This window comes from Barbus barbus (genome assembly GCF_936440315.1).
Source record: "Barbus barbus genome assembly, chromosome: 6".
In the NCBI taxonomy this organism is placed as follows: Eukaryota; Metazoa; Chordata; class Actinopteri; order Cypriniformes; family Cyprinidae; genus Barbus; species Barbus barbus.
This window is the reverse complement of record NC_136734.1, coordinates 4,976,552-5,002,399: the sequence shown is the minus strand read 5'-3', so window position 1 is coordinate 5,002,399 and position 25,848 is coordinate 4,976,552. Positions and strand designations below refer to the sequence as shown.

The 25,848-nt window shown below is 38.2% G+C and overlaps 1 protein-coding gene across 1 annotated transcript in view; it reads left to right on the top strand.

Annotated features, from left to right (window-relative positions):
* Window positions 1-3,213: 3,213 nt before the first annotated feature.
* The window catches only part of cabp7a (calcium binding protein 7a), a gene marked incomplete at its 3' end in the record, with an annotated part of 34,859 nt that continues 12,224 nt past the window's right edge, over window positions 3,214-25,848 (top strand). Inside the window, exon 1 of the mRNA XM_079418037.1 lies at window positions 3,214-4,125. Coding sequence (XP_079274163.1) covers window positions 4,017-4,125 — 109 coding nt within the window. The 5' untranslated portion in view covers window positions 3,214-4,016. The remainder of the gene's footprint in view (window positions 4,126-25,848) is intronic.

Genomic DNA, 25,848 nt, shown 5'->3' with positions numbered 1-25,848 from the left:
AATATTATTGAAAATGAAAAGTATTTACACAGTCTAGTAGCATTTGTTTTGCAGCATTACTCAAAAGGAATATATGAAAGGAAGATATTATTATTAGTTTTGTTTAATGAAAAAGTCTCGTTTGAACCGTTATGATTTTTTAGATGTATTTTGACATTATTTTTTAATGAAAATGAAAAAATACATTCCAGCTATTTTTTCAGCCTTACTCTAATTTAAAAGAATAAATGGGTGGAAAAATTATTATATACACACATTCATGACATTTTAAACTTGTATAGCTTTTTTTTTTTTTTACTTTGCATTAAATGGGGGCTGAGACTTCAAGCTTTAAAAAGAATGCAAACGCATAATAAAAGTATCATAAAAGTGTCCATACGACTACAGCATATATGTCCAAATTATGAATGCATCATTCTTTTGAGTAGATTTTTTTTTTCAAATAATCATTTAGATCAGAGTGATTAATTTACATTAATTTACAGATCAGTTCAGTTCACTGACTCCACTTGAAGATGAAACAGAAAATTAGCAGTGAATAATTATTTACATTTTCATTCTCCAAAGCTTTTATATGACTTCAGAAGATTTATGACTTTAAAGATGCTGAAACTTGAATGCCTCTGTCACCATTTATTGTAGAAATGATCAGCAGTGAATTGATTGATTCAGAGTGATTCATTCATAGATCGGACTGATCTGATTCAACTGACTCCAGTTGAGCTGGAACAGAAGATTAACAATGAATTATTCAAAATTTATCATTTTGTGTTCCACAGAAGAAAGGTCAAAGAGGTTTTGAATGACGCGAGTTTTAGATGAACTATTCCTTTTATTAAAAGAAAGGATTGTATAACAGTAATGTTTCTGACATGTGTTTGTGAGATTCGTCTTCTAATGAACTCCTTTGTGGAGCCAGTCGGGTGTAATAGTGTTTGTTTATTAATGAGAAAGGAAAGACAGCATGCGTTGGAGCATTCAAGTTGTTATTAGGTTTTCAAACCTGGGGTTTATGTTGTCAAGATTACATAATACATAATTTACACCAGACTTATCGGCCTTAATCACAATAAGAATGAGCGATGCATTATTGAGCTGATGCTTCCCGCCAATGGGCCGGATCTAAAAATGAAAATCTCTTGGAGGAGTGTTTCTCTGTCAAAGCAGGCGATGCACCCAGGAGAGCGTCAGGAGCAGTGAAGAGAGACGGAAAGAAGCCCTTTTCTCTTCTTGTCACTCAGCGTTAGACGTGGGTGACACGGTGAAAAGTTTACGTTCTCCCACTGAGATGTGCGAGTATGTGTGTGTGCAAAACACAGGACACCTGTCACTATGTGGAGGGGCTAGAAAATGCCTCAAAATCTGGGCGTTGGAGGTTGAGAGTCCACTGGTCGTAATAGGCCATCAGGTCTTGATATGTGCACCTGGGTCCTGTCGCAGGAGCTCTGGTCTACAGCTGGAGGAGACAATGGTGTCATTACACCACCCAAATCCATCACAGCACCAGATGACTCATAATAAGACTCGTATGTCTCAGAAAGAATGCATATGTTTTTTACTAAGTGCATTTGACGAAGAATGCACTTAGTAAAGAATGGAAAATCCCTACTAGGGAATAGAACACCTGCTTGCGAATATGTCAGAAAATCTGGGCAGAAAAGCAAAGATAACCCACCCACGCTGAGACAGATTAGTGTGCGGTGGATGACTTCCACCATGCCAAGCACCTTTTGATTAATATGTTTGCATTGCAAAGTGCTATGCATTTCCATCAGGATGCTCTTACACATGCAAAATAATAAGCGTCTTTGGCATGCTGTCTCGCGCTAGAGTTTGGGATGCTTTCAGTGTCTTGTTTGGACAAATCTGACAAAGCCTTTGAGTTTAAGAACAGCAGTAACTCACTGCTTATCAAACCGAATGTGAATTTTTTAAGACGAGTTTCCATTAAAGAAATGCCAAAGGGGATGGGATCTGTCCCAGCCCCGTGAAAACATCTCACATCTCTTCTTGTTTCAGGGGGGTTCTGGGAATCATGTCTATCATGGTTGCCCGTGGAGAAATACATGCACTGAAATGGATGAGAATGAATGAGAGGAGTTTTATGAGCTTGATAGTGGTGTTGCACATAGAATTCTGTGTAAGGGGGCGTTCATATGGAGGATGTGTTCGTTTAGTGCTATTTTTCACTCAAGATGTGTTCCTGTCTCCCTTCTGTGCATGTTTTTTAATTGTGTGTTTCTATCAGGGCCAGAAATTTTGAAAATACCACTGAATTGTTCATATATCTGTAAGGGGCAAAAACAGGAATGAAACAATTGTGATTGTCTTTATGAATCATTAGTCACTGAGTCATTGGTTTCCAAGATTCTTTCCAAGAGCTTATTCATTCAGGAAAGACACTCAGTGTAAATAGCAGTATTTTTTAACAATATGCTATTTACACTAAGTGCAAATAACTAAAGATTATATTTACACTATGTTAAAATAGCAAGATTTTCTGCTATTTATACTACTTATTGCAAATAATGGCAATTATCTGCACCTCAGTATTGTAGTACATTATAAAACAGTACACAATAATAACGTATTCAGTGTAAATGATAGATTTCTGATGTTATATGAGAATTGAAAAGGGAGAAAAAAAGTTTGGCAAAAGGCATTGGCATTGACTCAAGTGATTCAATACTAATTCGTTCAGGAACGCTGCTGCTACAAAGGGTTTAAGAAGTTGCTCAGTATTAACTCCTTGTTTATTGAATTGGTGGTGATAAATTTTTTTACTCAGAAATTGCTTGTAAATTTCTCAAACAATTACATCACAAGAAACAACAACCACATTTTGTTAAACACGCATAATAATATTTGAAATAATAATAGCCTATATGAAACTTGTAAAGACATACTCAATTTGATTTAATGAGTACATGTTCCGATTAAAATTTTATTTAAATGAATTAAATACAAGTTTGTGAGTGTTTTATAGGATTAAAAATAAACATGCTCACGCAAATAATATTCATGTTCAGTAAATGTCGCGTTTTAAGACATCCTGCCAGGTTAAAAACAAGCAGATCAACTTTTCAAAACGCGTCAAGAGTGTTCCAATCCGTTACACTCTGTCTGGCTGCTGAACGCAAGAACGCGCCCTGTGTAAACGCCTCTCAACACCTGCGGCGGGAAATACCTTGTGGAGAGCAGCATCTTACACTCAGACTAAATATAGATCCATCGCGAGGGAACCCGGACACCGCGTCTCCCCATGCACAGCACAGCTCATTTATCTGCATGTTGTGATTAGCTGGAAAGTTTGATTATATCAGTGACACCTGTTTTTTAAACATTAGATTTTTATGCCACAGGAAAAAAAAAAAAAACAAAAAAAAACTGCACACGCGTAAAACGCATTTTTAACTCATTATTCTTGGCAGTGCGCACACGCTGTCCAACAAGTGCGTGCTCGAGGCTCAACTGCTGTGTCTTAAGAAGCGATTGAGGAGAAAACAGTCATATGGAGATCACTGTCTAACGACTTGGAGAGATCGAATCGATCCACGCAACCTCGCCAAACACGCGCATACTTTGTCGCATTGATGAAAATGCGCGTTTGTTTGATGCGCGTCGTGTGAGCTGGTGGATTATGTGGATCTGCTAGTTTCCCCGCCGATGGAGCCGCCGTAATTCGTTGTCTTTGTCATTTTTACAACAAACTAAAGACCGGGCGGTTTGCTTATATTGTGAAGATTCGAACCCAAAAGCCTTACATCTAGACCACCAGTGACCCGTGAAGACATGCAAATCCCTACACCTGGTTTCTTGGAGAGGGCTGCGTAATTGCGCACGCTGCGAGAGTTGCCTATAGCCTTCTATCGGAGCTTTCCATGGAATCCTCTCCGCGCGTGATCTCCAGTGAGGGTTTCAGTCCGATCTGATGTGGGGTGAAAAGTTGCCGTCTGGACAGTAAATCTCATATATGAGGATCAATACACACGTGCTGGTTAACATAAATAGCAAAAATGCCTATGCATCCGGTGACTTCCACTTTGATGTACCGGGGTATCTGCACCATTCCTGATATCCTGTCGTACCGGGCACCGGTCAACCTGCCTGAGGATGAGGTGGAAGGTGAGTTAGAGGGTCCTGGTGTTGTTTGAAGCCCATATTCTGTTGTATTTGATATAAAAATGAATAAATTCGCACTAATTCTCGCATCGCTTGAGTATATTTCGCCCTGTTTCCTGGACAGAAGGTCGGGGTTTTGCGCACCTGTTTGGTGTTTTTTTTCACCCCCTTTGTATCTGAATGACCCAATTTCCACTTAAAATATGTTGTAAATGAACAGTAAAGAGAAACACTTTTTTTCCGTTTAGTTAGAACAGTTAGGAAGGATATAGCACAGCGCAGTTCACTTAAAACGCGTGACAATCCCGTTACCTGTGCCTGTGTTTCTCTAGAAGGTGGATAAATCTGATGGTGTGATTTATGGAAAGTAGGTCTATCATAAACCAGCAGAAAGACCTGTGAGTGGTATGCTGCAGTTCTGGCATCTCTTTGACTTCAAACTTAGTTTTTTCAGGATGTGCGTGAGTAAATTAGAAGTGAATCCAAATATATTTGACACACCATTCTAATCCGTAAAGGAAATACTAGTTTTGTTTTTAGTTTCTAAAGCATATTAAACCAAATATGCATATTCGTTCGACAGAGTATTTTCCATAGCACGGTCGGAAAGTTTACTCTGATGAGTATCCAACTGTATATAATAGTATAAAAAAAGAAATAATCACATGTTTAGCTTTTCTGATTAAAATTATGTTTTGTGTGATTTACATTTACATTTATTCATTTAGCTGACGCTTTTATCCAAAGCGACTTACAATTGCTATATATGTCAGAGGTCGCACGCCTCTGGAGCAACTAGGGGTTAAGTGTCTTGCTCAGGGACACATTGGTGTCTCACAGTGGATTCGAACCCGGGTCTCTCACACCAAAGGCATGTGTCTTATCCACTGCGCCATCACCACCCATTTAAGGAGAGTAGGTCTCTCAAAAGCCAGGGAAAAGAACTGTTTGTGATACGGAGCACTAATGTGGACCTCTCATTTGCAGTGACACCTGTGTCAGTGACAGAGTTTTTGATACCATGTCATAAAACCAACACTTTTAATTTTTAGAATCTGAAACATATTGCACTATACCTTGTGTAAATGAATGGACTGGTTGATTTATACACATTTACATTTACATTTATTCATTTAGCTGACGCTTTACTACACATACTATTACCCTAGTGTTTCCCAGTGCATGTAATATCCCCAACACATTTTGGATCCCTGCGTATTTTGTATGACTCTCTTAATTAACACACTTGGTTTATATCATCAGCTCATAAATAGTGGCACCAAGACCTGAACTGGTGAGTCAGATAGAGAGCCGTCCAACATGTGCAATGCTGCGGACCTCCAGGATCAGTATTGAAAACCACTGGTTTACCTTGATAAGTATCCAATTAAAAGAAATCAGTAAAATGTCATTTGAACTAGCCACAGCATGCTCAATACAGAAAAATAAATGTGCTTTTTATTAAACCAAACAAAGGAAAATGCTGTTTTTTTTCTACCGCCATGCAATGCTTTACAGTTGGGCAAAAAAGTATTTAGTCAGCCACCAATTTTGCAAGTTCTCCCACTTAAAAAGATGAGAGAGGCTTGTAATTTTCATCATAGGTACACTTCAACTATGAGAGACAGAATGGGGGGAAAGAATCCAGGAAATCACATTGTCTGAATTTTAAAGAATTTATTTGCAAATTATGGTGGAAAATAAGTATTTGGTCAATAACAAAAGTTAATCTCAATACTTTGTTATATACCCTTTGTTGGCAATGACAGAGGTCAAACGTTTTCTGTAAGTCTTCACAAGGTTTTCACACACTGTTGCTGGTATTTTGGCCCATTCCTCCATGCAGATCTCCTCTAGAGCAGTGATGTCGCTGGGCAACACGGACTTTCAACTCCCTCCAAAGGTTCTCTATGGGGTTCAGATCTGGAGACTGGCTAGGCCACTGCAGGACCTTGAAATGCTTCTTACGAAGCCACTCCTTCATTGCCCAGGCAGTGTGTTTGGGATCATTGTCATTCTGAAAGAACTAGCCACGTTTCATCTTCAATGCCCTTGCTGATGGAAGGAGGTTTTCACTCAAAATCTCACGATACATGGCCCCATTCATTCTTTCCTTTACACGGATCAGTCGCCCTGGTCCCTTTGCAGAAAAACAACCCCAAAGCATGATGTTTCCACCCCCATGCTTCACAGTAGGTATGGTGTTCTTTGAATGCAACTCAGCATTCTTTCTCCTCCAAACACGACGAGTTGAGTTTTTACCAAAAAGTTCTATTTTGGTTTCATCTGACCATATGACATTCTCCCAATCCTCTTCTGGATCATCCAAATGCTCTCTAGCAAACTTCAGACGGGCCCTGACATGTACTGGCTTAAGCAGGGGACACGTCTGGCACTGCAGGATTTGAGTCCCTGGCGGCGTAGTGTGTTACTGATGGTAGCCTTTGTTACTTTGGTCCCAGCTCTCTGCAGGTCATTCACTAGGTCCCCCGTGTGGTTCTGGGATTTTTGCTCACCGTTCTTGTGATCATTTTGACCCCACGGGGTGAGATCTTGCGTGGAGCCCCAGATTGAGGGAGATTATCAGTGGTCTTGTATGTCTTCCATTTTCTAATAATTGCTCCTACAGTTGATTTCTTCACACCAAGCTTGCTTGCCTATTGCAGATTCAGTCTTCCCAGCCTGGTGCAGGTCTACAATTTTGTTTCTGGTGTCCTTCGACAGCTCTTTGGTCTTGGCCATAGTGGAGTTTGGAGTGTGACTGTTTGAGGTTGTGGACAGGTGTCTTTTATACTGATAACTAGTTCAAACAGGTGCCATTAATACAGGTAATGAATGGAAGACAGAGGAGCCTCTTAAAGAAGAAGTTACAGGTCTGTGAGAGCCAGAAATCTTGCTTGTTTGTAGGTGACCAAATACTTATTTTACAGAGGAATTTACCAATTAATTCATTAAAAATCCTACAATGTGATTTCCTGGATTCTTTCCCCCCATTCTGTCTGTCATAGTTGAAGTGTACCTATGATGAAAATTACAGGCCTCTCTCATCTTTTTAAGTGGGAGAACTTGCACAATTGGTGGCTGACTAAATACTTTTTTGCCCAACTGTAGGTAGGTTACATGTGAAATGCGAACTATAATTAGCTCAGTGTAATCAGATTGCATCAGAATCCCATGCTTTTTCATTTAACGTCTACGCATTTTGACAAAATTTGAAATCAATTTATTACTTAATTGCAAAAATATAAATGTTTGTAATTATGAATGTGAAAATGTGCCATAAAACGCATTCGTTCAGATGAGTTTTTCCATTAAACCTTGTATATTGACGTCTGACTGGTGTGATTGTCAGCTCAGTTCAAAGTGTCTTTCCAGATCAATCTTTTGTGATTAAGCTTTAATTAAGTATCTCAGCACCTCATTGCAATTCCATTCATCAAGGGATGTTTTTTTTATCATTGCATCCAGTTAATATAGCCCAAAATCTCAAGGCTGATTCTCATGCTCTTAACCCTTGAAAACCTGCTGGTCTGAACTAACACAAGCTAAATGGTGAAAAAGTGCAAGAGCAAGACATGAGGGGCCAAGTATGGATGTTTCCTGTAGTACATTATGGTGTGCGTTCTGTACATACACAAATATCCATGTGTGAATGTGCCAGTCAATCTATTTGCAAATGTGCCTGCATGTTCACAAAGGAAAACTGTGCCGCATGTGGTCACCCCAGATCATATACTGTAGTTTGTGTAGCATTTCCACAGAGATGGAACACGGAGAGTAAATATGAGGAGACAAATCACTGGGTTTCATCCTCATAACAGTTTGCTTTTATACAGATTTGTTCAGCAAATATAAATGTAGCTCATGGACTAAGTTGTTGGTGCAGTTGTGCTCACACTAATGAAGTAGGCCATGTTCATTTTTGTCCTTAGGATATATAGTTGTTTATTTGTGAATCTTGCACTGTAAAAATGGATGTCAGTAAGTTACTGTTAAAATGGTTGCAGTATTATTACTGTAATTGCATTTACAGTATAATAATGGCTTTACTGTATTTTCAATTACAGTATTATTACCGTATTTTCATTTGAAGTGAAGTGACATACTGCCAAGTATGGTGACCCATACTCGGAATTCGTGTTCTGCATTTAACCCATCTAACGTGCACACACACAGCAGTGAACACACACACACCGTGAACACACACCCGGAGCAGTGGGCAGCTATTTATGCACCCGGGGAGCAGTTGGGGGTTCGGTGCCTTGCTCAAGGGCACCTCAGTCGTGGTATTGAGGGTGGAGAGAGCGCTGGACATTCACTCCCCCCACCTACAATCCCTGCCGGCCCGAGACTCGAACCCGCAACCTTTGGATTACGAGTCCGACTCTCTAACCATTAGGCCACGACTTCCCCATTTACAGTATTATTGCCGTATTTTCAATTACAGTATTATTACAGTATTTTCATTTACAGTATCAGTGCTGTAGTGTTCATGTTCATGTAGTTTAAACATTTTTTATCTGTAAAAAACAATCAAATTGTGGTACAGCACTGTAATCCATGATTTTTACCACCCCAACCCCATACAAATAACAATAACTCATGAGAATTAGTTCTGATAATATTATTTTTAATTGTTGAACATTTTCTTTTTAAACGTACAAATTACAAGTCTTGATCTCTAGTATGAACTAGCTGAAAAAAGGGCATCACCACAGTCCCCTGGGCAGCTTTCTATTTGAATATATTTTAAAAGGTAATTTATTCCTGTGATCAAAACTAAATTTTCAGCATCATTACTCCAGTTTCAGTGTCACATGATCCTTCAGAAATCATTCTAATATGCTGATAAACATTTATTATTAATATTGTTATTATCATCATAAATATTAAAATATTAAAACAGTTGAGTACATTGTTTCAGGATTCTTTGATGAATAGAAAGATCCAAAGATCAACATTTATCTGAAATAAAAATATTTTATAACATTATACTCTACAATATTCTATTCATCAAGGAAACCTGAACAAATTTAGACTCAGCTGTTTTCAACATAATAATAGTATTTCTGAGCAGCAAATCAGAATATTAGAACGATTTCTAAAGGATCAGGTGACACTGAAGCCTGGAGTAATTAAAAAATTCAGCTTCGATGACAGGAATAAATTAAATTTTTAAAATATATTCGAATAGAAAACATTTATTTTAAATAGTAAAAATATTTCAAAATTGTACCGTTTTTGCTATACTTTGGATCAAATAAATGCAGGCTTGGTGAGCAGAAGAGGCTTCTGTAAAAACATTAAAAACCTTACGGTTCAAAATCTTTTGACTGGTAGTGTTAATAAATTGAAATAATACATAAAAAATTAGTTTGTGTTGTTGTGTTAAATTTCAGTAATTTTGACAGTCAAAGTTGACAAGCTCTCCGATGAGAAACAGCAGGATGGGATTCAGGCAGATCCTTTTTCTTTGCACCCTCTTTCCAGAATTCCAGCTGATCTGTAACTTTCAATGCATTTGGTGCCACAAAGATTGACTGTCTGAATAAACCTGCAAGCACAAGAAAAAAAAAAAAGCATTATTTTTCAAAGCAGTGTTTACAGATTTTGCCTCAACTGTCAAACTTGGTGCTGTATGCACTTTGATGCTAATAAAAAGTTATATACTACATCTGAACACACCTACAAGGGAAGGTACATAATTAGTTGATAATCCATCACATTCAAATTAAAAAGCTATTAAAGCTCCATTTTAGAGGAAAGTGCTAGAATGCTGAATTAATGGGTTTGATTCCAGGGGCGGTTCTAGGGTGAGTGCATATCTGGGGCTTAGCCCAGAGACATTAATTTATGTATCAGAATACACAGAATACAAGTCAAATAAAACAGGCTATGCTGAAAAGTTACACTGGCTAAGTGGCTTGATTTTTTTTAAAGCGACAAGTATAATTAATTATAATTTGCACTTACAAATTGCATAAATAATATTATGAAATTAATGTTTTAAATATAAACACAAAAAAATGTAATGATGAAAAAAAAAGGAGTAAGACTTTTAAAAATGAGACTAAAACCCATACCAGTAGGTGGCAGCAAGCCACTGTCTTAATGACTGAGCCATTGAGTCTTTTATTCAATCAATTCATTAAAAACTGCTGATTTATTCAGGAACAAAGAAACTGTTTTTATGAATGGATCAGTGAATCACTGATTCAACACTGTTGTGTGCAGAGACGCACAACATGGCTTTGTTTAGAACCATTTTTACGAAATAGAGCAAAAAGACAATATTTTCTTCACGGTTTAAATCACTTAATATTAACTTCTTGTTTATTGTTAATACCATGATTAAACATCTATATTTGTTGCTATAGAGTAACAGTAATCTTATTTTGTCAGATGGGGATATCGGTATCGTGAATTTATAGGCTACGGTAAGTTAAAGATACCTGAAGCAGCTGCCTTTTGCTGTTTAAGTGCTGGTTTAATACATTTACATTTATGCATTTAGTAGACGCTTTTATCCAAAGCGACTTACATTGCATTCAAGTTACAGTTTCTACATTTTTATCAGCTCTTGCTTTCCCTGGGAATCAAACCCATGATCTTGGCGTTGCTAGCGCCATGCTCTACTATTTGAGCTACAGGAAAGAAATATAAATAGTGGATTTTTTACAGTGTAAAACAAAATGTATTTTGGGTTACCTAATTCTGCATTTCTGTAAAATGGACAGCTGTCTGTATGATGATTCTGCCCTTATAGTCAGGATCCTGTTTTTGCTTGGAGAAATCTCCTGTAACAGACAGAGTCACAACACCCTTTTAGTGTTACTATAGTTTATGATCAGAAAAAAAAAAAAACTACCGTAATATAAACATTTTTAATAACACTTTACAATGTGTCATTTTTTAACATTGGGTAATGTATTAACTAACACGAACAAACAATGAACAATGCATTTATTACACTATTTATTAATGTTAGTTAAGAACACACAACTTGTGATTTTAATAATGCATTAGTAAATGCTGAAATTAACATTTACTAAGATTAATAAATGATGTAGAAGTATTGTTCATTCTTAGTTCGTGTTTACTAAAGTTTTTAACTAACATTAATGTTAACTAATGAACCTTAAAGTGTTACCACATTTTTAATATTTATAAGCAAAACTTACTATATTAATATATTGCTAGCCCGAGATGTAACTTGTGAGCTAGATCCGTGCATCTTTATTTTAGTTAGCAATATTTCATCATAAACCCATCCTTATGCAAAATGAAGAATGAGGATAAGAGCCTCAGCTAAATCTCGAAGAATTCATTATTATTCTCAGATTATGTTTGCTTTAAGTTTGGTTCATCTAAAAGACATTATCTCCTGACTGTATGCTCACACACACTGGACATCTTAACCCGCTGATATCGTCCTTTAAAGGATTAGTTCACAGAAAAATGAAAATTCTGACATCATTTACTCGTTCCAAACCTGTATGGCTTTTTTTCTTCAGTGGAACACTAAAGGAGATGAATGGAGAATGAAGCTTTCAAGCTTTCCAATTCATTAAAATTACTTATGCGCTATATTCCAAGTCTTCTGAGGCTGTACAAAAGCTTTGTGTGAAGAACAAACTGCTATATGAGTAATTTTTCGCTGATAATCCTCAATTCCAGTGGGCTGGTAACCACTGTGACCGAATCAAGTCAGAATCAAATGAGTTGGATTAGTGAATGAATCTTCTTGTTTAGTGAACTGGATCAATTGATTCATTGAAAAGATCGGAACATGTACTCACTCTCACACCATCCAAGATGTAGATGAGTTTGTTTCTTCATCAGAACAGATTTGGAGAAATTTAGCATTGCATCATTTGCTCACCAATGGATCCTCTACATTGAATGGGTGCCGTCAAAATAAGAATCCAAACAGCTGATAAAAACATCACAGTAATCCACACCACTCCAGTCCATCAGTTAATGTCTTGTGAAATGAAAAGCTGCATGTTTATAAGAATCAAATCCATCAAGGTGTTTTTAACTTCAAACCACAAATACAAGTTATATCCATAATATTGCTTTCTCCAGTGAAAAAGTTGCTTCGTCTGAATCAGGAGAGAAATATGCACAGATCAAACACCATTGAAAACAGTCCAAAAGATTTCTAAACAAATATGCGAGAGGACAACAGGAGATGGACTTTGGGTAAACTATTTCTTTAACACATTTATAAGGCCACCATGAGTATGTGGTTTCTGCTTGGGTGTGGTTGTAGTAGTTTATACCTTTTTTATATATTTCATCATATATATTTTTTTATATATGTATTTCAAAATACATTTGAAATACATTTCAGTAATAAAGTTACTGGTCAATCTTGAATTGTTCATGAAAATATTTGTATGCAAATTTCGCACATACAAATTCATTGTTACTTCCCTCACAAGTACGAATGGCAAGACTTTCATTGGATAATAGCTTACATTTCAGTTTGTTCCTCATGCACATATTGTAAATGTAGCGGAAAAGTCACTTTTATGATGTGTTTTTGTCATTTTGTCATTAAAAAGACTGGCCAGAATGTTCTATAAAACTCACATTTAGTGTTCAGAGTTTGTTTATTTAAAAGAAAAGTACTTCTTTTATCCATTATGATTCACAAGAAGTAGAATGCCGCTTTTTCGTTGGAGTTTATTCACTATGAACCAGTAACCCATACTGTATGATTCACATGTACTTAATAAACATCCATTACTGGTAAGGTTTTCCCTGAATGTGCATTCAGTACAGACCAGCAGCCTCACGGCATTGTGAGAGTGAAATTCAGTTAATGTTTAGGGTCCTCCCTGTGCCGGGAATTACCCAGCTGTTAACCACATCCCATGTCACGCGCCACATGCTCTTTCTATGGCACTGCATGACAATCAGACATCAAGCTTGTTTGGAATTTCATTAAAAGAGGTTGGCAGTGGTGACGGAAGCAAATAAAGCTGTGATTAAATTTGGTGCTGTGGATGGATTTCAGAAAGCAATCTCAAAGCCCATTGTCACAGGGATGGTATGGGTATCGTTTGCCGCCTCTTAGAGCTCGCCAGCCCCTCTCGATCAAGGACACGCTGACAGCATGGTTGACTGCTGTACTGGATGTTTTACACACCAAGTCACATTCAGCCTCAGGGTCCAAAAAACTGCTAAAGCTGCTGCTTCTCAGTCAAAAAATGTATCATAGAAAACAGGATTTTCTGTGCTCTTCTTATACTCTAACATGTTGGTCCTTCTTAAATCCAGCATTTACGGAAACTAGGCTGCAGAAACATTTTTTTCAGAAATCATCATAGTATCTATGGCATCACAATGGCCACTTATTAGTCAGCAGCTTCACACACTGTCGTAACAGACAATGTGATCTACGTTGGTATGCAGAGGGTGAACCAATCAGAACAGAGATCACTATAGTGAATAGCAGCTTAAAGTAAAAAACTTTTTTATACAGAAATTAAAACATTAAATTGATCAAAAGTAAATGCAATGTCAAGGTAAATGCATTTATTATGCAACAAAATGTTTCTAATTTAAATAAATTTATGATGGAACAAAAAATATTTCAAATAAATGCTGTTCTAAATGCTTTTAAGAATCCTGAAAAATAATGTATCACTCTTCAGCAGCACAACTGTTTTCAACATGAGTAATAATAAGACACAAATCAGCATATTAGAATGATTTCTGAAGGATCATGTGACACTGAAGACTAGAGTATAGTGATGCTGAAAATTCAGCTTTGATCACAGCAATAAATGACATGTTAAAATATATTCAAATACTATATATTTAGTTATTTTAAGTTAAACTGTAATATATTACTTTTTGTTTATTGCATTTTTGAACAATAAATGCAGTCTTGGTGAGCGTAAAATACTTTTTTCACTGACCCCAAACATTTAAATGGTATTGTACTTAATATTTAAACTGACAAATAATAATAAAATAATAATATTTTTTTACACTTTGTCTCATATCTTGTATTTATGTAATGTATCGCAAAGTTATATTTCTTTTATATATCCATATAGTTTATGGCCTGGTTTCACAGACAGGGCTTAGACTAAGCTAGGATTAGGCCATAGTTCAATTAGGCTATTTAAGTCAATTTTATAAACATGCTTAGAAAAATACATTACTGGGGTGCATCTTGAGACAAAACAAAAGCACTGATATATTTTAAGATCAGTCAGTGCAAGTTTCTTTCAGTTGAAACAGCTCAGACTTACATTTTAGTCTAGGACTAGGTTTAAGCCTTGTCTGTGAAACCAGGGGTATATTTTTCTATTTCTATGTTCAGTGTTTTATTTATTTTTTTGTTTGGCTTATATATCAAGACATTGGAAATGGTGTCAACTTTGAAGTTTCTACACTTTGCATGCTGAATTCAGATGATGTATCTTAGAGGGAATGTATTGTGCTGATGTGACATCCACTGATGGATGCAGATCTGTCTGATTTGGCTGACAGGAGCGTAACCAACTGAATAATCTGACAGATGGTTTCAGTACTGGGGAAAATTCAGTTTTCTAGTGATCTACTACCATAACAGTATAGGAAATTGTTTTTTGCTCATAACATTGCTCATAAGGGTCACTAATGAGAACTACTTATCGTTTAATTAATACTAGTACTGATTAATTTGCATACTAGGAGAATCATGTAAGCGTTACAGATGTGTAGAAATAAAGCTATTAAAACACAATAGCTTTCAAATGGTTTCTAGAATGATTTAAACCCTTTTGTGTGTTCAGAAACTCAGTCAAAATATAAAATGTTCAATAACCCTAATCTAATTGGGGAATGTAATGCATGTAATTAAATTAGGTGTTGTCTTAGAACAAAATGGTTCTAGTCTTATTGTATAATTTTAAGTTAATTTAGTTATGCTCCTAGATGCAATAAAAATGTCAAGGACACCTGAATAAGTTTCTTAATTTATTTATTTTTTCTTTTTACCAAAGATTGGTTATTGATTTTTCTTGGCATAAATAAAGAAATAAAATGAATTTTAATTTAGTAGAGTGCTAAATTAAATGATCTTGAACAAATGAAGGCTTGCATTAAAAAGTAACTCTCATAATTTAGCAATGTGTCTGAGGCCCTTGGAATCATCCTGTCAAGTTCACTTAACTTTTTAAAAAAAATATATTATTTACTTAATAATTTTAAATCAGCATCACGTCTCATCTGAATCAGGAGAGAAAGATGCACAGCTCAAACACCGTTCACAAACAGTCCTCAACAGTTGTAAACAAATATGTTGGTGCATTATGATTGTAAGAGGACAACAGGGGATGGCCTTTTTTAACATGAGGAAATGTTATATGCAATTTTTCCAGAAATTACTTTTTGTGAAGTGAAAAGTACGTGTTTGTAGGAAGACATTAATTGATGGACTGGAGTATTGTGGATTACTTGTGGATTATTGTGATGTTTTCATCAGCTGCTTGGATTTTCATTCTGACGGCACCCATTCACTGCAGAGGATCCATTGGTGAGCAAGTGATGTGATGCTACATTTCTCCAAATCCATTGCAAAGAAGAAACTAACTCGTCTACATCCTGAATGGCCTGAGGGAAATTTCAAGCAAATTTTAATTTTTGGAAAAATTGTTCCTTTTGTGTCTATTCTTCCTGCAGAGTATCATTTTATGGGAGTTTTTCAGTTTATTTTGTGCCATTTGTCACTCTTAAACTTTGAAAGCAAGTGTAAAGAACCTTTTAAGATGCAGATAATGGACTCACAAGTGGTAATTTTATGAATGCTTGTACAAATTACTTGGGTAACTAAGTAATACGTAATTGGAAACATGCCCTGGATATTAAGCAATACGTATGTGCTACTAACATCCTACTTAATGATTCTAGAAGCCCAGCATTTTGTAATTGCATTAGACCACACTGATAAATGTTCTGACTGCAATAAAACACATTCATTCTGTTATACTTCTCTCTCGCTATAAATGTAATGGCCACCGTAGGAGTAAAATCAGGGTTTGGGTAAATTCAGCACACAGTGCAGAAGGTACAAATCCGTTTCCTGTCAGAGTACAAGTAAAGAAAGATCAAATGGCTGTTTGGCAGGTAGACTGCTTTAGAAATAGACACACAAACAGAAGAGTGATTCACTTGAACATATTTAACTGACAGACGAACAGGAGGGCACACAAACCCTCCACCAGCCAAGGTCTGCTTCCTGTTTCTTTTTCCTCCATCATGTTTCTCTTTCCACATGCTGCCTATTTTGCAGGATGGTCAATGAGAGAAAGCAGATGGACAATGGCATATCTTCTGCTTGGCTCTTTAATTTAATGCAAATGCAGAATAACTTCATTTTTCATCTCCCTTTTGTGATCTGATTTGTTTGCAGAGCAAGAAACATTTTTCCATTTTTGAGAAATACAATAGCTTGAGGACACACACAAAAAAAGAGGACGCAGGAAACATTCTGAGTGTTAGAAATGAAAAAATGCCCTTGTTTTTCCCATAAAGGTGCATTAGGGATTCGCAGAGTTAAAGTCAAATTAAATCCTCTGGCTAAGCTTACAGAACGCTTGCTTGATTTGTTGTGAAACTACACAAAATATATCCAGTGCATGTACTATATTTAGATATAAATATACATAGAGAGAGAGCGAGAGAGAAGGAGAGGGAAAGTGTTATGTTTCATTGTTATATAATAACACATAATAGGGTGGCTGTAGTCCCGCCTTGCATGTAAAAGAGCCAATCACCACTTATTATACTATTGTTATCAGATTTTATTGCATAAAATGTCACTGGTTTTAAAGTGACTTTGATGGGGAAAGGAAACCTCTTTTTTTATACCTTAATACATTTGATCTAAATTTCTTCACATCTGTTTTATTGAGTGATATTTTGTTTCCCATTGATTAAAATACAAATTAAAGATATGTAATTTACAAATATGTAAAGAATAATGCACAGTCAATTGGTCATTATCATAAAATAAACCCCAACGGGGTGATCAAGCATTAGCCTAAAAGGGTTCATTGGTTGACTAATCGTACTTTATTCCACTTACTTTGTAACCAGAAATATTTATTTTATTTTCAGTATAATTCTTTTTATTATGCAAGAATCTGACTTTTGAATGTCACGAGTGACCAATCAGAATAAAGCATTCCTGAGAGGCATGCAATTATCATTGTTTATGCTTTTCTTTGACTGTTTTAAATGACCTATATGTGACATTTCTGTGAGTGTGATTGTTTTGTCATTTAAATACTGATATTCCACAATTTGGAACAATAATATAATAGCATAATAAAAGTCACCAAACAAGTGTAAAAATTCTGTGTATATAAAGCAGCTGTGGTGCATTTAAAGCTGCTCATGCATTTCTCTGTGAGGGCAGCTTGTTCTGTGGTGCATGGACAGGAGGGGCAATTTACACACACTCTGATTTTCAATTAACCAACATATCCACTGGTAAGAACTAGAAGAGAGTTCTGCTTCAGTGGCTTTCCAAAATGGTGCTCCAAATCCCTATATTTTTTTAAATAGGATGCCATTTTGTTTTGTGGGGAAAGAAAATAAATTGCGTTTTTAGACTACAATATACAAGATCTTCTGACTAGACTCTCAGTGCACATGTGTGAATCTGTGTGTATGTGTCTGATGCAGTTTTTTAACAGAATGCACATTCAATCAAATACAAAACCTGACATTGACCTATACCATTAATCCTCTATGATACCCAACCTCAAAACAAGACGCTTGACATTTAAGTGAAGGCACTGCACTTTCAAAAAATGGCCCTCTGGGATGGGCACCAAGTTGTGCCTTGGACACTTGGACTGTAATTTAAAGGTAAAGCAGCTCAAGAGACAATAGGCTGGTGTTGATAGATGGGGGCCTTGTTTATTTGTGTTATGTTTCAACTCTTTTGGGAAGGGTGAAATATGGATCATCATACAGCCTACATATTCAGGCACTGTCAAGATCAAATTTGCTGTTTTAATTTTAGATTGAAGCTGTATGTACTCACAACTATGAAATTGCTAATGAGCTGTTTATAAAAAGCAATAATAGAACTGTACCATTCCAGCCTGGCTTTTGATAACACCCAGTACTATTACTAAAACAGCAGTGGACTGGTTAGTTGGTTTATTTGAAATTATAAAATACATTTTATAGTGATAGTATTAGATATGCATTATTACACCAGTAGATGGCGACAAGAAACTGATTCAGATTTGGCATGGTAAATGGTTTCACATTGCCGAAACATTGGTAACATTAAATTACACACACACAAATTTATGCACAATAGAAAGATAATAATAAAAAAAACATTTTTTCCTAGAGTCAAATCATTCAGGAGCAAATCAAGTGACAGTCTTAATGAATGAATCATTGAATTATTCACTTAACTGGTTAGTTTAAAAACTTTAATTCATTCAGGAGTAAAACAAAGTGATTACAAAGAAAACATTGCCTATAGGGCCTTTCACACTGAGCGCAATTAAGCAATGCAAACGTACAACACAATGACATTCTTGAATCAAACCAATAGATCCCTATGGAGCTATGCACACTGCGATCAATCCTGGCGCGACAAAGCGAGCATTTTTTTTTTGACCAGTGTGTTGATTCCCCGCCCCCCCATCACCCTATGATAAAATGAGCCATCCAATTAGACTTGAGCTTTAGATTATCTTCCTAGAAGTGCTTCTGTGGCACAAAAGAGCGTGATTGGTGGTGCAATTGCACAGAAAGCTGTTTTGTAAACCAGTGTAAACACTGAAGAAAAGTATTACATAACATTGTTATATTAGTAACACGGAAAAATGCAACATTTTATTCTTTAAACACAGTATACTACTTTGCTTCTTTTTTTAACAAGGCAAAAAGAACAACAACACAGTTGCCGTCAATCTATGGAACTCCCTGTGCTCGTCTCTTTTCTCAAGAATAGGGTGCTCAATAACGCTGTCTTTTTCTTTTCCTTTCCTCACTTAATAAAACAACTCGTCCTCACTTCTGTTGTTAGAAAAATCCATTTTCTTTCTGTACTTTTTTCAGGCGTGGTTCCAGAATGTCAGTCACTGCTATTTCAAGAGTGAATCTCGCATAAATATGGAAATGTCATTCCTGAGAATTTGCAGCATGTATGTGTTGAAAAAAGTTGATTTTACTTTATTTTACTCTGAACAGAGTATATATAACCCAGAAACCGCACAAAGAGTGCCCTCCCTTTATAATCACTGAAAATCTGTCAATCACTTTAGTTTACCGCAATCTCACAAAGTTCTGTTATAATCAATGAATCGCTCTACTTTGCACATTCAGTCTCTTATTTACATTGTGTTACACTTTGTTTGTTATAATGAATAGTTGTTGCGCCACCTAGTGTGCAGGTGTAAAATGCATTCTCGGTCAGCACCACCTATAGGGCAGGTGTGAATTAACTGAATTGATCAATCGTTTCTCATTCGTTTTTTTTGACGGTACCTTTATCGCGTCACGCTCCATGCGAAAGGCCCTAATTCTTCAGCTTGTAAAACAAAAGTGGACGTATGTGTAACATGTCTGGTTTTCTGTTTTCCCCTGTGACCTAGTTTTCCCCATTCAGTTTAATTAGTCATTCAGTTCACCTGTGTTTGCAATTATCTCATTAGTCTCCTATGTTTGGTCCATCCTTTATAAGTCTTCAGTTCTCCCTGTGTATTCTTCCGTTCTCGTCTATGTAAGCTTGATTTATTGTCTACCTTTTGATATTCTGATTAAAATACCTTTTGTTTGTATCACCGTCGTCTGCCTGCAGTTGTGCCTCATCAGCCCGTGACAGAAGAACGGACCAATACAGTTTTTTTTTTTTTGCGGCATTTTTTGTTCCCCTATTTTTTCCTCCCCCTTTCCCATGGATAATCCCAACATTGCCCTGCTATGCCTGGAGCAGAGGTACCGCTCCCTAGAAGATTACACCAGGGATTTTGTGGAATTGGCGTGCCTAACGCACTATCCTGACCGCTCGCTTTGTGTATGTTACATCGCCAGCCTTAGCGAGCGGTCTAAGGCACGCCTCCCCGGGAGCGGTCCTCGGAACAACTTTGCCGCATGTGTGGAGTGGGTGCTGGAGAACAATGGACTATTCTTCTCCGTCTGCCCCGCTGATGAGGACTTCTCCAGCCTCACTCCCAAACCAGTGACCAGCCAGCCTTTCTCCTACTGCACGGAGATTTCGCCGGAGCCCACTCCAGATGGAGAGCCTGTGCTTGCCGTGACACGTGAGCCAGATCCGAGACCCGTGATCGAGCCTATCGTCACCCCGGAGCCTGAGCCCCAGGAGTGGTCTGACCAAGTGCGTGAGCCGGCAACATCGTCCGTCCCCGAGGGAATCCTAGTGGAGATCGAGGGCTTGGAGGGAAGCCCCGCCCAAGCTGAGGGTGAGCTGCAACTGGCCACTGGCAATTATTCCGAAGAACTTAAGGACATCTTCATGTGGGATCTTATTGACTGGTTTGGGGAGGCATTACCCAGCCCTGTATCTCCTGTGTCTCCGCTGGTTCCGTCCAGCCCTGAATCTCCTGTGCCTCCGCTGGTTCCGTCCAGCCCTGAATCTCCTGTGCCTCCGCTGGTTCCGTCCAGCCCTGAATCTCCTGTGCCTCCGCTGGTTCCGTCCAGCTCGAATCCTCTTGTGTTCCCTCCCAGCCTCCCTCTCCCGCCTCCTCTCAAGCCAGTCAGTTCCTTTACCCTAGTCCCGCTGGTGCCTGTCAGCCCCTCAGCTCACCCTCAGTCTGCGCCAGCTGGGCGCCCTGAGCCATCGCCTCGGGACTTTCACCTGCCAGCTCTGCCAAGGTGTGAGGATTCCCTGTCTCCACCTCCAGCCTCCGAACCCCGGACTCCATCTCGGCCCTCCGAACCATCGGCTCCACCTTGGCTCATAGCTCCATCACCTCCACCGGGGCCCGTCCTCCCACCTGCTCCACCGGGCTCCCTCGTCCCTCCGGCTCCGCCTTGGTCAGTCGTCGACCATCCGCCGCCTTGGGGCTCCATTCCTGCGGCTACACCTAGTCACTCCTCCCCTTCGGCGCTGTCAGGCTCCTCCTTCCCGTCAGCGTCACCTTCATCCTCCGTCACTCCGGCTCCGCCGCGGCATTCCGGTTCCCCGCCTCCACCTCAGTCGCCTGAGCCTCGGACTCCGCCTTGGCCCTCCGGATCCTTAATGTCACCCTGGCTCTCCATCTGCTCGGTTCCATCCTGGGCTCCCCTTCCATCGGCTCCATCTCCGTCAGTCGTCCCCAGGGTGTCGTCAAGGCCTTCTCCACCCTGGCTCCTCCCTCCCTCGACTCCGCCCTGGGGCCTCTTCCTGGCTGGTCTCTGGATTTTCATTGGACTCCTCCTGCTCCTGGCTTCCCCTTGGCTCCTCCCACCCTCCACTCCCCCATGGACGTCTTTTTTGGACTCTCTCTTGTTTTTTTTCTGCCACCCTCCTGCTCCACATCCTCCTCCAGAGCCCCCACCCTCCCTCCTCAGTTATTATATGACGGCGTGGGGTCACGCCTTGCCGGGAGGGGGCGAACTGTAACATGTCTGGTTTTCTGTTTTCCCCTGTGACCTAGTTTTCCCCATTCAGTTTAATTAGTCATTCAGTTCACCTGTGTTTGCAATTATCTCATTAGTCTCCTATGTTTGGTCCATCCTTTATAAGTCTTCAGTTCTCCCTGTGTATTCTTCCGTTCTCGTCTATGTAAGCTTGATTTATTGTCTACCTTTTGATATTCTGATTAAAATACCTTTTGTTTGTATCACCGTCGTCTGCCTGCAGTTGTGCCTCATCAGCCCGTGACAGTATGTGCATTAATGTAAACATTTCAGATTTTTTTCTTTATTGGTATTGAACCTAGAGCAATTTTTTGATTCACTACTTTGGCTAAAATCCTACAAAAGCTTTTGAGAAACACCAACAATCTGAATAACACGTGAAGAGTTTATCTTTATGTTTTTGAGTATTTCAACAGAATGTTACTATGTCAGCCGAAATCCTGACTGGCAGCGTGATCGGGCTTATCCAGAGGAGTTTGTCTGCATGAGCTTTGTGATTCACATTGGCTCTTGTAATGTAGGGCTCAACTCGGAGGGTAGGCGTTATGGGGGCGTGAGTTCATATAGGTCAAATACGGCTCTCTCAAATCACAGCAGGAGCAGAAAAAAAGTTGTGATAGAAATTTTGGCTCATGATTTACAGAGCCAGCTCTAAAAATGTAAGCAGGCTGAGGGTTCAGAGTACACTGAATCAGAAGATGTCAAAGAGGGGAAAGTAGCACATGAGATGACTATGGACTCATGAAGCTTTTATCTTTCTCTCCCGCTCTTCTCTTTCAAATCTCATGATAGATTTTTAGGAGCAGTTTTTCAGACAGCAGATCAGCGTTCCTTTGTGAATGTTTGACAATGACTGCAGACATCTGCCTTCTGCCTTGAGTCAAACTTCTGTCATCCTGCAATTATCAGGACAAGAAGCAACAAAAGAGAATCTCATTTTATGGAAGTAAAATTTCACATTTTTCTATGAAACCATGTGGCTGAAGTCTAGGCAGTGGACACTTAAAAAAACCAAAACAAATTAGAATAGATATTGCAAACTTGCTTTTATTTAATATTATATCCTCAGAGAACTGGGAATATAGTGTATGAGGCTTGTGGAATTTTATGTTTTTTTTTTTTTATAATTTTTAGAGCTTGACTGTCGCTATGAACTGTCATAGCTACTCATTCTTTAAATTTTTAAATTTCTTTCTCCACCATTTCTTCACCATTTCAGTATGATTTTTGTCTTATAGTTTGTGTTCTGCATTCTGAAGTGATCTTTATTTTGGGAAATGAGTGCATACATGTTTTTGCAAGTCTGTTGCTAGTGGCTGAAGAACATGTGAGTGTTGATTGATCGCCAAGCAAAAGTGTCTGTTATGATGCTAACCGTGGTGAGGAAAGTTACTTTTAAAACTAATGCATTACAATATTGCGTTATTCCCAAAAAAGTAACTAATTGCATTACTTAGTTACATTTTATGGAAAGTAATGTATTACTTACTTTTGCATTACTTTTCCTTGTCTGGGCTAAGTTTACATGTTTGTTTTTAATACAAAAAGTTTTATATTTATATTTTTCTATTTTTATAGTTATATTTATATTTTTGGCAAATGTAAAAGCATTTTCACACAGAAGGGAAATGAATAAGCCTCAGGATATAAAATAAGTAACAAAGTAACTGGCATTACTTATTTGAAAAATATATTTTCTTGTAAATTAAAAAGTAATGTGTTACTTTGCTAGTTGAAAAAAATTATCTGATCATTTATATTGCATTACTTGTAATGTGTTAAGCCCATCGCTAGATACTAGGGTGTTGTTATACTATTGCTTGGGCGTTAATGGTGGCCTACAACAAGTTTCAATTATGTTTTCATCTCTAGATATGACTAGGGTCCCACCTTCAATGAAAACTTTTTTTATCCAGAATGTATAGTGGAGAGTGACAGGAAAATTTTGAGTGACTATGATGTTTGTAAGAATGTTAACCTCTGCTCTCTGACTCTAACTGTAGATCATTTTATGCAGAAACTGTGCCATGCAAATTGCGTTTGGCACAGATTTTGTGCCATGTTATGCCGTTACTTGATTTGCATAATTCCGTTAGTGAATCAGACAATAAAACAATGCAGACAGTGCTTGCAAATAAACAGAGCCATCAGCAGACACAATTCATCCTCAGTGAATTCACCCCTTAATCGTTTTATCTTTATTTTACAGTGGAATCTGGAAAATTGCTTTGATTAGATTCTTTTATCATCACTGACCTCATGGTTTCAAAAACATGATGAAGCATAAGAGTGAAACATGATAAGAATAAGGATGAATTTCACTGCTTAACTCTCATTTTTAGATGCCTTTATTCAGGTGACCGGGAGGCAAATGCAACCGCTTTCCCACAACCCCAAAACCGTGTGAGATTTAGCCTTCTCTGGAGGTTTACAGGATCAGAATGCAAAACGAGAGTAACCCCCCTCCAACACATCGGCCCGGCGCTGTATTTAATGCTAATGTGAATACTCTAGAGTCTTGTTAAAATATGGTTACTGTAATATTCAGATCTGCTGGGCCCTCTCACCACACAAGATGGATTAAGCCTGCCACAGATGTTTAAAAATAGTCCGGAGGACATGCACACACAGGCGTAGACGCACATAGACACACTAGTATAAAGACACACTCTCATTGTCAACTCACAAAGTTCAAGATTGTCTCTGAAGAAATTGATTTTTTAAGAGTTTTACATAAAGAGCTCATTTGAGGGAAGCCTGTTGTGGAAGGGGGACGGACACCGTTGATAGATCTCCACCGGGGAAATGAGAGATTATGGAATATAGCTGACAGGAACTGCCAAGTGTGGGAGTGGAGTCATTAAAAGTGTTGCTGGAATGAATGAATGCATTTCTATGCTTTTCTTAAAAAGTCAGTGCAGGCTGTGTTTTTTTAAAAAATGGACTAAACCTAATCTATCTATCTATCCATCCATCCATCCATCCACCTACCTACCTCTCTCTCTCTCTCTAGTGTACAACACAATGAAATATCCACAACACAGCGGAAACAAGCCACAATACAACGAAAACAAGCCGCAAAACAATGAAATTAGCACAACACAATGGAAACAAGATGCAACAGAAGAAAGTCACAACGCAGTGGAAACAAGTTACAACACAACGGAAACAAGCTACAACACAATGAAATAAGCACAACACAATGGAAACAAGCCGCAACACATCAGAAGCAAGTCACAACACGATGGAAACAAGCCACAACACAACGAAATTAGCCACAACATAACAAAATTAGCACAACACAATGGAAACAAGCCACAACACAATGAAACCAGCACAACACAATGGAAACAAGCCACAACACAATGAAACCAGCACAACACAATGGAAACAAGCCGCAACATGACAAAATTAGCATACACAATGGAAACAAGCCGCAACACAACAGAAGCAAGTCACAACACGATGGAAACAAGCCAACACAATGAAACCAGCACAACACAATGGAAACAATCTGCAACACAACAGAAGCAAGTCACAACACAACGGAAACAAGCCTTAACACAACGAAACTAGCACAACTCAAAATTAGATTACAAAATTAGCATACACAATGGAACCGAGGCGCAACACATCAGAAGCAAGTCACAACACGATGGAAACAAGTCACAACATGAATGAAACAAGCCGCAACACAACTAAATTAGCCACAACACAATGGAAACAAGCCGCAACACAACAGTAGCAAGTCACAACACAATGCAAACAAGTTACAACACAATAAAATTAGCACAACACAATGGAACCGAGCCGCAACACAACGAAATTAGCACAACGGTAACAAGCCGCTACACAACGAAATTAGCACCACTCAATGGGAACAGGTCACAACACAACAAAATTAGCACAACACAATGGAAACAAGCCTCAACACAACAGAAGCAAGTCACAACACAATGGAAACAAATAAAACCACAACAGAAACAAGCCCCCCCTGCTGAAAAACACAACAGAAAATGTAATGGATTTAATGGATTTAATGGGAATTGTATTGGCTTTAATGGAAACTATAATAGTGTCTACTGGTATGTGGTGGATTCTATAGGTGGG